Consider the following 13,251-nt stretch of genomic DNA (forward strand, 5'->3'; position numbering starts at 1 on the left):
ATATATATATATATATATATATATATGTTGCCAAATTATGCAAAGCTCTACTTTCCAAGTCAGAAAGTCATATTTATTTTAATACTACTAACTTTTAATCTCTCAGCAATTAAAAAATATACTAGGATGTTAAGTTAATGCACCATATGAGAATAATGACAGTAAATTTTCTTTCAGTTTATTTTATTGCTCTATGTTTGACTTAAAAGAAGACAGTTTAATAGTGACAGCAGAAAACTTTTCCTCAGGGATATTTCTGGAAACTGTTTTACCTAAAGACTCACTTGTGTTTAATATCACTGGTTATTAAATACTTTCACTTACATTGTGATTAGCTGAGCTTGGTTCTTGGGCATCATAAAATGGCAAAAATAGTTACAGTTTTGTCACTTTTCCTAAGGTAGACCAGCACTGTTATTAAATGGTATTGTCTTGTGACCTGCAATGCTGTGTACTTTGGTAAAGCGATACATATCTGCCAAACTATATGGTGGCAAACCTTAGGAGACAATCATAATCACAGCTGTATGAACCCAAAATTTAACAGCACACTAATTTAAATTAACACTATGCCACTCATATTAGATGACAAGGGATTAAATTACACGTTTTCTTGATAAATGACAAAAATTCAATATGTGGATGAAGTGAAAACCACATCTTGGAAAGTGGGACTAAGTTAATATGTTTATATTTTATGTAAACTGGATGGATAAAATTACACTTGGCCAAAAATCATATGCTCTGTTTACCATACCATGAAAGCTCAATATTACTGCAGGTGTTTTGGAAATCACTCTCATTCATGTTCTTTTGTTAGGAGTACAGCTTAATAAATTATGCAATTTCTTTCTGCTGAATATTGATCAAGTAGTCGGCATTTCTTTCGGGCAACTGCTGAGAATATGCTTTAAAGATCACAATAAATTCCTTACATATCCTTCTGAATTTAACCTTCATGTACCACCCTACAGTTTCATGCTATATTAATCTATGCAACTGAAACAGAACGTACCATTAAAGTGACCAGAAATGAAAACTAGAGGAATGAAATCTCCAGTATGTAAAATAATGTTACTTATTTATCATGAGTACTGAGCACACGGTAGCGTAGTTGGTTGAGGCACTATTGTACAAGCTGGAAGGTCGCGAGTTCAAGTCCCGATGAGGTCATTGGATTTTTTCCAATTCACCTAATCCTTCCAGTCGCACTATGGCCCTGGGGTTGACTCATTCTGTAACAGAAATGAGTACCAGGAATTAATTAAATAATTTTCCTGGGGAGTAAAGTGTGGCCGGCGTGTATGGCTGACAAACTTAGCACCATCTTTGAGGTGACTGTCTAGGTAATGTGGGAGCCTCAACGTCTCACAACCCTATGGGCCTTCACAGGCTGTTACAGGGATAGCTTTACTATTTTTTTTTTAACTTAAAATCATACCATAGTACATGTGGTTGGCTTGATACTGCTGTGGCTGATGTAAAATTCCTGGGGGTATCTGTAAAATTTGTAACACACTGTGGCAGGGTTTTTCCTAGCACTCTTACTTGTTCCTCTCATCAGTTGATTCTTCTGTGATGCATCTGACTGGCAGGTACATTCTGCTTTTGGGACTTTCACATTTGATCCATAAATTTACTGGAATTAATATAAGGAAGTTTAGTTTTCTTATATAGTACTGAGTCTTGTGGCTGTTAATGTTAAAGTTTTGAAGCCATGTTCCTCATTTCAGATGCAGCTTACTACCACCAGTAACAAGTCTCTGGTTATAAAACCCAAAGATTCAACACTGCTAATAAGTCTCCCACTGAAGATGTGTTTGAGTCAGTCAGTCCACCTACCATGTTCATAATCCACAACTGATTTTAATGTTGTCCTGTCGTCTTTCCTTCAGATTTTCATCTTCTATGAACAAATATCACCTCTTCTGTAAGTGAACTAGGATACCCTGATCTTTTCCTCACAGGTTAAAAGTTCCAGCTGTTAGCGTGTCAAATGTTGCCGCTGAAAGAGAGAATGAAGACTTTGCTGCTAAGAATGCAAGACTGGGTCGTCCTCAGTCACCTCATCTAACCATATACAAACTACAGTTAACTTCTTTACTGTCCTTGACACACAGGGCAACTGGCATGGCATTAGGGGGCATTGCAACTGTATGGGGAATAGGTAAGATTATACGTAGCATTACTGACAGAGTTACTTCTACTTGGATATTACTGGATATAGAAATATATTAACAGCATTCTTTGTTTTTTATATGCACAAGACATTATAAATGAATTTGTAATTATGAGTGTCTGAAATCCCAATTTCATGTGTTGCAAGTAGGACCATCATGACCACCTAGGGTGGCAGATTTTACATCCCCCTTTCTGGCTTTTTTAAATGTAATTTAATTTGTATTGTTTACATTGGGACCATTAATTGGCAGCCACATAAACATGTAACTGTTGTGATCTTAGATGGGCAGCAACACAGAGTGTGGTGACCAGATGACACCATCTTTTATTACTGTTATCGGGCTGCCATTTGAAGAATCCTTATGCTGGGGGGGGGGGTCACCACATTGCCTTGGAATGTTATGTTATTGTGACATTTCAAGGAAGCTGAGCTGCTTTTAATTTGGAGGTTTCTCATTGCTTGTGCCAACCCTAGCTGGAAGCACCCACCATACCTTGGATGTTGCACAGTTAGCAGTGTCAGCTTACTAAGAATAAGGGAGATCACATTCATGACTGCATATTATTTTGTACTGCACCCTTATACTTCTAATGCCAGTTTTATTTCATATTAGGTGGTCTTTTCACAAGTGGCCATTTCTCAGAAAATTTGGCTGCACTTGAAAATATGCATCTGAGTCCTGCATTACTTCTGATAGTAAAGGCAACCCTTGCATTTCCTTTCTGCTATCATTATGCAAATGGAATCAGACACTTGGTGAGTATCATTCTTCATGATGCCAGATGTCTTCTGAGCTTTGTGGTATCATTATGTAACACAATAACTATACAGATTTGATGTCTATAAGATTGGCACTAGTGCAGCCCATCTACATGCCTCTCAGCTTGAACAAGATGATGTACATTTAGAATCATAGTATGGTTAACTGCCTGTCTGAGCCTGACTCCAGTATCTGTGCTGTCAGAGGAGGGTTACATCAAGTAGGGAACTGCCTATTGGGGTGATACACAGTATTGCCACAGATGTTGAGAAAGCCCAATCGGAACTGTGGGGTAATGGGGTTCTGGTAAATAAGAAATGCTTTCAGAATGAAGAGAATGGTTACTTTTATGTCCCTGGATCAGTATAAAATGCAAATTATGAAATCCATACACTCATCACCATCACAGATGCCTGCCAGTGGATTCTGAGTTGATTAATCAAAATCTTTCTGGATGCAACACTTCACAGTCTGGTAGACCTTTCATGATGTTCCTCAGAAGCATTGGTAAAGATTACCAGACTACATAACATCACATCCCAGAAGACAATAATTTGCATAATCACTACAAAAAAAAAAACTTAAACCTCCTAAGATTAATCGAGTTCTCAATTTCACCACCCACTTCCCTAAACTCAATTGTAGTAATACCCTCCCACATATTCCCTTCCCTAGAGGAAATTACTTGTTTCTGAAGACAACTTAACGAGGCATACATAAATCTTTATGTAATTGGTGCTTTTTTTTTTCTTTCTTTCTTTGGCACTACAGCCCCAGTGGACCTAGGCCTACCTCCACGAACTTCTCTGTTCACTTCGGTTTTTCTAGATCTTACACATTCGGTAGGACTCCTTGGGTGGGTGATCAGCTCATCACAAGGCCTCTACCTGTACACAAACATAGAGAAATGCACACACACACATACTAAACATCCATGCCCTAAGTGGGATTCGAACCCATTATCCCGGTTTCCAAGCGAGCGAAGACAGTACATGCCTTGGACCTCTCGGCTACAATGACCAGCAATTGGTGGACTAATGTACATTTATTGTCCTTAGAAGGAAAGTAGAGGAGTGAATTATTCAACAAGGGGCTTATACTCTACTGTGTTGATGCTGTTGTGTTTCTTTTTGTATGCCTTGTAAAACTAATTGGGATGTTCTTTCTTACAGGCTTGGGACATGGGTAAATTTCTTACAATCAAGGAAGTATACTTGACAGGATATTCTGTACTTGCAGTCTCTGTTATTTTCACAGCATATCTTGCTTCATTGTAAGATACTTGAGTAGTTTAAATTCTTTCTACTAACAGGTTATCAAACTTGCTTTAAAATTTATATTGTCAAGTGATCTTGAAAGATATTTTCCTGTAAATTAATCTTAGATGTTATAATTAGTTGATAGGATACATTGTATGCAACTGTATATGTACTAAATAAATATTGTGGAATAGTTTGAAAAGTTTTGACGTTAAAATTATGTTGCACCTGAATAAAAAACCTTTCAGACAATTCCTATGGCCCAACACAGTTCACTGTTGGGGTTGTTTACTGTCACTTTTCTACCCCTCAAACATTACAGATAATAAAAGCCTAAATTTTAAATTTGTTTTCCCGATTTATTTTGAGATTTCTACTCCGGACTCTGCATTATAAACTTCCAGTTAGTGACATCATCCTTACAAAGACTGCACACAACTTTTACACTTCTTACAGCTTCTGTCTATGCTAACTTTATCCCATTATAAGAATATCCTGCGAATTTATTCATATTGTGACACATCGACCCACTGCTAAGTAATGGGCCAATAACTCGCATTCTCAACAATAGAGGAGCAGTGTTTTCGGTGGTCCACACAGGGACTACTGCTATCCAGTGTGTGCTAAGCATGTTCTCGTGTAGGTGGTGATGTCACACAACAATGGAGAGTATGTTTTCTGCTGTGGTCTGTACCAGGTGGTTGTAAGGGACAACAGAAGAGGTATTTTCTATGTGGTCTGTGCCATGCCCAGTGCTGGCCAGTGGGCCAATAGACATGCATTCTGACTTGTGACATGTATTTTCTGTGCTGCATGGTCTGTGCCACGACTATATAAGACAATACGGGAACTGAGAGTTCAGTTCAGTTGTCAGGAGATAAAATTAAAGTAAAGTAAAAGTATCCCCCTTACAGGCCGTGGAAGCCCATAAGGTTGTGAGATATTGAGGTTTCCACATTTTCTAGACAATCGGATGATAGATGGTGGTAAGGTTGTCAGCCATACACACCAGCCGCCTTATACCCCCAAGAACATTCCAAGAATATTCCTGGTATTCATTCTGTTACAAGGCTGAGTCGACCCCAGGGCCATAGACTAGTGAAGACTGACGACCCTAGTGCATGTGTCATGGTGAACTATAAATTGTGTAAATCAGTGACGGTGCTGTATTGCTTGTAAGTATGGTTTGATTGTATAAGGTGTTAATAAATCAGAATGCTGCCTTCTGGGATGTGGTGCCGTGTAGATCTTGTGTGATCCGACATGTCAGAGGAACGTATCTCAGACTGCAGACTGCAGCCACCTGCACATCCTGGTTCTTCGCTTTCAGATTTTTCTACCCTGAAGATGGAGGCGATACGTTCCTCTAAAATATCAGTTCACACAACATCTACATGGCACCACATCCCAGAAGAGGATTATTCATAGTCACCGCTGTGAAAACCTCAAATCTTACGTGTTAATAAATCTATTCACCAATCCAAACCCTGTCTATAGTCGCTAATACACGTGACAATATCAGTAGTTCTGGCTATTAAATCTTGAAGAAAGAAGACTGATAGTACTGCAGTTCTTTAATACTCTCTTTTATGTCACTCAGGGATCGATGGCTCAAAATCTTAGGTGGAGTCTTTGCAAACACTGTTGGGGACCATCGTCTGAAAATGACCAGAAATTAATGCCAGTTTTCCAATGATAATTTTACACTGTTTATGATTCTATTGTATTGTGGTTTTATTCTTTCATGCAGTTATCTGTGTGTTCATTACAGCCAATGACCTTCAGTAAAGAGTCCACTGCACTCACTATGAAAGCATTATACTAACAAACGTTACTGTTATTTTAGACAAATGTCCATAGTCTTGTGCTTTTAAACACAATGTTTAGGAGAGTGGATCTATCTCCATCATCAGATGTAAGGGAGAAGTCATTCGCATCAGTTGGGCCTCTTACAAAAAGCAAGTCTCAGTCATTAACCATTTCAACTTAGCTAGGTGACACACATTACACACATTCATTAATTTTATGTGAATACTACGGACACCATGTATTCAATTTGATCATAACACTGAATATTTAAAAAATACAACATGCAGGTTTCTGGAACATGATGGCTGACTGCAGTTGGGAGATCCATCAACTAGCAGAATTAGCAATTCTTGCAGCTAGGGCATTCACGTTGTGTCCTATTGGCAAACTGTTACAATGACTGTGCCCAGCATTGTGATTTTATAGTAAAGAGAGAAAATTCCTCTCTTTCAGACGGACATACCTGCATAATTCTTTAATTGTTGTCACATCGACAATGCGGTAGTGTAAGTACTTGTCAACTTCTGGCAGGTATCGATTCATGAATAATCGGTCCATGTAAACAGAATTTCCAGCAACTGGACATTTTCCTACAGTCAATTAAAAATGCATTCTGTAACATTTCTGCATTAAAAAATGTCACTGAAAATGTATTCACTCAGGTTAACAGACATCTTACCTGGTGGAATATAAATTTTTAGGAAGTTCAGAATCTGTTGGTCAGCTTCTTCAATAGTAAGCTTGCTGTTTCTGGATGCATCTGTAAGGCCTGACTGAAATAAAACAATCTCTATTAAAGATTAGTCTTCTGGGATGTGAGGCCATGTAGTTTGGTAGATACGTCCCATTGTTTAGGAGGAACATGTTTACTACAGTCTTCAGGGTCAAGAGTTGGTATGTATCTACCAAAATATGTGGTGTCAAATACCAAAAGAGTGTAATATTTTTAGTCACTTCTGTGCAAACCTCAATTCTCACCATAACATCAATTATAAATTCCATTCTTTACTAAAGGCAGAATTTAAGAAAATGCTACTTTACCATTCCATGATGTTCGATACACCATTCATTCATAGACTGTAATACATCATCTGGCTGATGGATGACTAAATCTTGGCCTTCAGCTATAATGTTGAGGTTAGAATCAGTTATAAGGCATGCGACTTCCAAAATGCGGCCTTCTGTCACATCCAAAGAAGTCATCTGAAACAAAACTGTTATAGAGTACATGGAAGATGTCTGTCGATACAGCCATCATTAGGCTTCATTAATAACTTATTTTATAAAGTTAAAACTCAATAACAGTTACTCTATGTTAATCGAATATATTACTTTGACCTATTAATCAAGCCTCACTCGCACTGACTTAGAACAGATGTTTTATCAGTTGTTTAAATAGGCATTTCCATATTCTGAACATTTCACAAACAAAAAGAGACTTCAATTTGTAATCACCTCCATGTCGACCCATACAAGGTGGTCTTTGGCGTTTGGAGCCCACATCCGGTTATCAGAATTCATTCGAGACGTAACAAATTTGGCATGTGCTGCAACATTAAAACAAAATTCAACGGCATATGATTTACTGAAAACGTTCATAAAACACCAAATATTGGCACTTTATAACGATGTTACACCTTTTCCTTCTGACAAACACATACTGGATAAATGCGCGTCTAACTGAATTTTACATGATTTAAAAAAAGAAATGTATGAATAAACTCGAGCTATCTGCTTCAACATTGTAGCGCCCAAAACCGCCTTAAATATCCGTCAGGTCAGGTCTTTGTAATACCGCGATATGAATCGCCCTACCACCATGAAAGAAAAGTCACTAGATTCTATTTGCAACGTTACGCAAATCATAAACACCATACTTTAGTAGTTTTAGTAAGTACCGATCTCGCTGAAGAAACAGAACTTTCCCTCCGTAATGTTGCCTACTCAACGTATGACATACCTTGAAACTGGGCTCAGTAGTAGGCCTCAGAGATGTTCTACATAAATAGTATTTCAAATATATATACACCTGCGATATAACAAAATAAGATTTTACAAAAGCATTTTTGCAGATTAACTTGTCACCATATAACTTACAATATATACTACATTATGGGAACCAGTTTGCGTTGCAAGATTGACGTGCCCATTACGTCGTAACTTCCTAGATTCCGAAGAAAGCAGTCTTCTGGGATGAGGCGCCGTGTAGAAATTGTGTTAACCGACGTTTCGGAGGAACGTATCGCCACCATCTTCAGGGTAGAAGACAAGAAATCCGCATTCGAACCAGCAGAGCAGGTGCAACAGACTGAATCCAGTCGAGTAAACACAGCTGTATAAGAGGAGAGGAGTAGTGTGGCTTACTTACTTACTCATGGAGCTGAGCCCTTCTTGAGGAGCCGCCAATTCTGCAGCTACTGTAGAATTTCCCAGCATTTTATGGAACCCGAAGGTTCATCACCGTGTTCACAAGAGCCCTCCACTGGTCCCTGTCCTGAGCCAGATCTATCCAATCCATACCATCCTATCTCTCTAAGATCCATTCTAATATTGTCCACCCACCTACGCCTTGGTCTTCCCTGTGGTCTCCTTCCTTCTGGCTTTCCCACCAATATCCTATATGCATTCCTCGTCTCCCCCATTCACGCTACATGACCTGCCCACCTCATCCTCCTTGACTTGATCACTCTAATTATACTTGGAGAAGAGTACAAGTTATGAAGATCCTCATTATGCAGTTTCTCCAACCTCCTGTGATTTCATCTCTCTTTGGTCCAAATATTCTCCTTAACACCCTGTTCTCAAACACCCTCAGTTTATGTTCCTCCCTTAATGTCAGAGACCAAGTTTAACACCCATACAGAACCACAGGCAAAATTATAGTTTTGTATATTCTCATTTTTATGTTTTTGGACAACAGACGAGAAGACAAAAGGTTCTGGACTGAATGGTAGCAAGCATTACCCGAGTTCAATCGCCTCTTAATTTCCTCTTGAATCAGGTTTTGATCTGTTATCGTTGTTCCCAAATATCTGAACTGTGCCACATTTTCAAAACATCTGTTTCCTACCTTTATGTCATGATTTCGCCCTGCATTTTGGTGACGAGACAGTAACATATACTTAGTTTTCTCTGTGTTTACTTCTAGACGAACCTCTTTACTTGCGTCATTTAAAGTTTGTGTGTTTTTCTTTATGGTATCTACATTATCACCCAGTAGAGTCACACCATCGGCGTAGACCAACAGCTGGTGTGTCCTGTTTAGTTTCAGTCCCACCTGGCTTCCCTGGACCTTCCTAATTGCATATTCTAAGGCAACGTTGAAAAGGAGTGGCGATAAAGCATCTCCTTGTTTTAAACCATTCTGGATAGGAAATTTATCAGACAAGTGTTTACCTACACAAACTTTACTATACGTTTCGTTTAAACACATTTTAATCAACCTAACTAGTTTCATGGGTATCCCAAACTCTTGTACAATACTTCCCTCCTATGTCCATGGTTTATGCTGACCGTCTTACAGTGTATACACTTTTCACCTTATTCTTCACTTCCACACTACATGTTTCGGCACTAATGTGCCATCTTCAGGTGTCTTTATGCACGTTAACTATTGTATTTACATGCCACAATGTCTCCATTCTAAAATGACTAAAATCTGTGTTCGTCATATAGGACGATGAATTCTAATAATAAAACTTTTCAGGATTCTTCCTACGTCGCACTCAAACACGCGAATTACGCAAATCCTCTTTTATGTGAGCATTCCTCCTACATATATTTGTGTATCGTGTTCTGTGTTGTGTTTTTCTCCTGTTACTGCATGCGTTGTACTGCTGGATCTGCTGTACACAGCATAAACCATGGACATGAATCAGTGTAACAGGACGCTAAAATATAACTTCCCTCCTAACTGAATCGTAGGCTTTCTTGAAGTCCATGAATAGCTGATGTACTGTCTCATCGTACTCCCATTTTTTCTCCAATATCTGACAAATGCAAAAGCTCTGATCTGTAGTTGATCTGTTACATCGAAACCCACACTGATGATCCCCAATAATTTCATCCATATATGGACTTAACCTTGAGAGAAGAATATTGGACAAAATTTTATATGAAGTTGATAGCAGTGATATCCCCCGATAATTACTACAGTCAGTTTTATCACCCTTCTTGTGAACTGGTACAATAATAGACTCCTTCCACTGATCAGGCAATTTTTCCTTATGCCAAATAGAAGTAATTAGATTGTGGATCTTAGAACGTAATATTTCACCTCCTGCTTGAATAAGTTCTGCTGGAATTTGATCACTACCTGGCGATTTATACAGTTTCAATTTTGCAATAGCACTTTCAACCACAAAAGGGCTAGGATCAGGTATTAACGGCTCAGCTGTATCGATTTCTGTCTGCCTAACATCACTGACCCTATGTACATTCAATAACAGAGAACTAGTTCCTCCACCTATTCAAAATGTTGTGGGAATCTGCAAGCAGGTCACCATTCTCATCCTTCACTAAGTTACTGCTAGGCTGGTAACCCCTCTTAAAGTCATTTATTCCTCTATACAGGTCTCTAATGTTCTTGTTCTTACTGTTCATTGCAAGCTCATCAATTTTGTCTTTCAGATATTCCCTCTTTTTGTTCCTGAAATGCCTGCTGGTTTCACGTCTTATATTGTTCAGATTATCCCCATTTAACTCGCTTGGATCCTGTAACCATTGCAATTTGGCCTGCTTTCTTTGATCTAATAATTTTGAGCATCCTTCATCAAACCATGCCTTATGCTTCTTCGGTTCATAATAACCTAGACTCTCTTTGGCAGACATTTTTATATTCTCTCTAATAGTTTCCCAAGTTTTATTAACATCCACCTCAGTTTCCAAGTTTTCCAAAGTCGCAAACCTATTTGAGATTTCAACACGATAATGCTCTTTACCCTCTACCTCATTTAATTTCTTGAGATTGAACCTCTCCATGCAAACTCTGTGTGTTGTTTGCTTGCTCACTGCCAGCCTTTCCCTAACCTTTGCCACCACCAGGTAGTGGTCAGTATCACAATCTGCTGCCCTGAATGATCGGACATCAAGTATACTTGTGTGCCGTCTCCTATCTATCAAAATATGGTCTATTTGATTATGTATCTTCCCATCAAGAGATGTCCAAGTAAATTTATGGATGTTACGATGTGGGAACATTGTACTTTTGACAGTAAGATTTTTTGATGTGGCAAAGTTTACTACTCTAACTCCATTATCATTACTAATTTCATGCAAACTCTCATTCCCAATCGTTGGTTTGAAAATGTCTTCCCTCCCTACTTTGGCATTGAAATCTCCTAACAAAATTTTCATAGGGTGCTTTGGGAATTTATCAAATACATGTTCTAGTTCTTCATAGAATCTATCCTTTATGTCAACAATTTTATCTTCTGTTGGGGCGTGAACATTTATAACAATGATATCACACCAGCGACATTTTAGTATTATATATGATATCCTATCACTAACGAACTCTACCCTCTTAACTGCTGATACGATTCTCTTATGTTTTCATTAGCTTAGGTCGTTTATCCAAGGAATCAGTCCAGGTCCGAGGCTTTGTGTTCATTTTCCTAACATATTGATTTTTTATGGTGAGTTGTTAGCCCCACGCCCAACCCCCAAGCTGGAGGGCCACCCTTTGCCGGCTGTCCGCGACTGCTTATTCAATATATTCGCAGCTTCTCTCCAAAACTGGAGGGTCTCCCCTCCATCCGCAACCTGAGGACGCGCCATGCCGTGGTGACAGGGACCCACCTAACATGGTGTAGTGTGGCTACATAGGGAAATAAGAGAGAGGGGGTCTGGTGGAATAACCAGCAGGTAGTGGGCCAGAGCTGGTAGAGTATGTGTTAGGGGGAGAGAAGGGAAGGTTAAATGGAGGGCATTAACCCTGTAGCTCGGGGGCTGCGATGGACCTGAGTGGCCTATAATGTCTGCAGTATTTCGGAGGTTACTTGAGGGAACAGATGAAAGGCTTCCATGACTAGCTGAGACAAAACACCACCTCTCTGTTAGTACTGTCGGGATGGAGGTCAATCTCAATGGCCTCTCTAATGATGTGATCCATATAACAGGTCTTGGTAGCGAGGTATTCTGAAGCTGAATGCGGTGTCCCAAATCGATGTTATGTTCTGGAATAACTGACTTGTCTGGATGTTCGAGACGGGTGTGCCACTGATGCTCCTTCAACCTCGTGACCACAGAACGGCCACAGAACCACAGGCTGGTTTCAGCCCGACAGAAAAGGGCGACTGATCTGGTATCCAGATGGTTCCAAGATAAATAGGGGCACTGGAGCTGGTGTGTACTGCTATGGCACGAGACGGAAACTTAGTTTCAGCCTCGGGCAGTACACGACAGTATTCCAGGCAGAAGAATATGCCATTAAGGCATGTATTATGGAGAATCTAGATAGGAACTACAGAAATAGGAACATCTACATTCTATCTGACATCCAAGCTGCACTTAAAGTGCTTGACAAACACCAGATCAATTCAAAATTGGTCTCGGATTGCCACCAAACTCTCATGGAACTGGCCAAACATAACAGGGTACATCTGATAAGGGTTGCCGGGGCATGAGGGTATTGCTGGAAACGAAATAGCAGACCAATTGGCCAAGATTGGAGCTGAACATCCGTTCATAGGACCTGAACCAGCCGGTGGCATCTCTATAGGAGTTGCCAGACAGGCAATCAGGGACTGGACAAATATGAATCACAAGAAATAGTGGGGATCCTTGACTGAACTCAGGCAAGCAAAGGGACTCATATGATGACCCTCTACTAAAGAGCGAAGGAACGGTTGAAGTTAAACATGAACCAGCTACAATGGGTGGTAGGACTACTTACAGGGCATTGTCACCTCAAAGGACACCTCTTCAAACTGTTCAAACTGGGACTAGGTAATAGTCCAACGTGTGTGAGGTGTCAAGAAGAGAATGAAACAGCCACACATATCCTGTGCGAATGTGAGGCCTTAGCTTATTTAAGATTGCATCACCTGGGTCAATATTCTTAATGGAACCAAGTGACTATTTCAACATCCCCACATACAAAATCCTACGCTTCATTCGATGTGCAGGATTGTTGAGGGGATAATCAGAAGGGGAGGCACAATAGATCACTGTGGTCATGATGCAAGGGCCAAGAAGACCCACCCCTTATACATTCATTCATTCATTCATGCATATGCATT

The 13,251-nt window shown here is 39.6% G+C and overlaps 2 protein-coding genes across 5 annotated transcripts in view; one reads left to right on the forward strand and one right to left on the reverse strand.

Moving 5' to 3' along the window:
- Positions 1 to 4,546, forward strand: part of LOC111872742 (succinate dehydrogenase cytochrome b560 subunit, mitochondrial) — a 5,807-nt gene extending 1,261 nt beyond the window's left edge. Inside the window, exons 3-5 of the mRNA XM_023866906.1 lie at positions 1,968 to 2,167; positions 2,796 to 2,938; positions 4,115 to 4,546. Coding sequence (XP_023722674.1) covers positions 1,968 to 2,167; positions 2,796 to 2,938; positions 4,115 to 4,219 — 448 coding nt within the window. The 3' untranslated portion in view covers positions 4,220 to 4,546. The remainder of the gene's footprint in view (positions 1 to 1,967; positions 2,168 to 2,795; positions 2,939 to 4,114) is intronic.
- Positions 4,547 to 5,653: 1,107 nt separating this feature from the next.
- On the reverse strand, positions 5,654 to 7,964 carry LOC111872746 (oligoribonuclease, mitochondrial). 4 transcript variants are annotated; one of them, XM_023866915.2, is made up of 6 exons: positions 7,909 to 7,964; positions 7,466 to 7,557; positions 7,052 to 7,213; positions 6,690 to 6,783; positions 6,474 to 6,600; positions 5,654 to 5,859 (listed from the first exon to the last, which is right to left on the reverse strand). In XM_023866915.2, exons 2-6 carry the CDS (start codon positions 7,529 to 7,531, stop codon positions 5,736 to 5,738), a joined length of 573 nt encoding a protein of 190 aa, XP_023722683.1. In that variant the 5' UTR covers positions 7,532 to 7,557; positions 7,909 to 7,964; the 3' UTR covers positions 5,654 to 5,735. The 4 variants fall into 4 exon arrangements, with proteins under 4 accessions (XP_023722683.1, XP_023722681.1, XP_033610712.1 ...); XM_023866913.2 differs by lacking the exon at positions 7,909 to 7,964 and adding an exon at positions 7,648 to 7,865; XM_033754821.1 differs by lacking the exons at positions 7,466 to 7,557; positions 7,909 to 7,964 and adding an exon at positions 7,377 to 7,465.
- Positions 7,965 to 13,251: the final 5,287 nt, after the last annotated feature.

Source organism: Cryptotermes secundus, unplaced genomic scaffold (assembly GCF_002891405.2).
Source record: "Cryptotermes secundus unplaced genomic scaffold, Csec_1.0 scaffold3069, whole genome shotgun sequence".
NCBI lineage: Eukaryota > Metazoa > Arthropoda > Insecta > Blattodea > Kalotermitidae > Cryptotermes > Cryptotermes secundus.

Bases quoted from the DNA above. Each gene is read 5' to 3' on its own strand.
- LOC111872746 (XM_023866913.2), bottom strand. From the start codon at position 7,753: ATGTTGAAGCAGATAGCTCGAGTTTATTCATACATTTCTTTTTTTAAA. The intron at 6,784-7,051 runs GTAAAGTAGCAT...GTTTTATTTCAG, and splicing joins GTATCGAACATCATGGAATG to TCAGGCCTTACAGATGCATC. The intron at 6,601-6,689 runs GTAAGATGTCTG...AATTGACTGTAG, and splicing joins AAAAATTTATATTCCACCAG to GAAAATGTCCAGTTGCTGGA.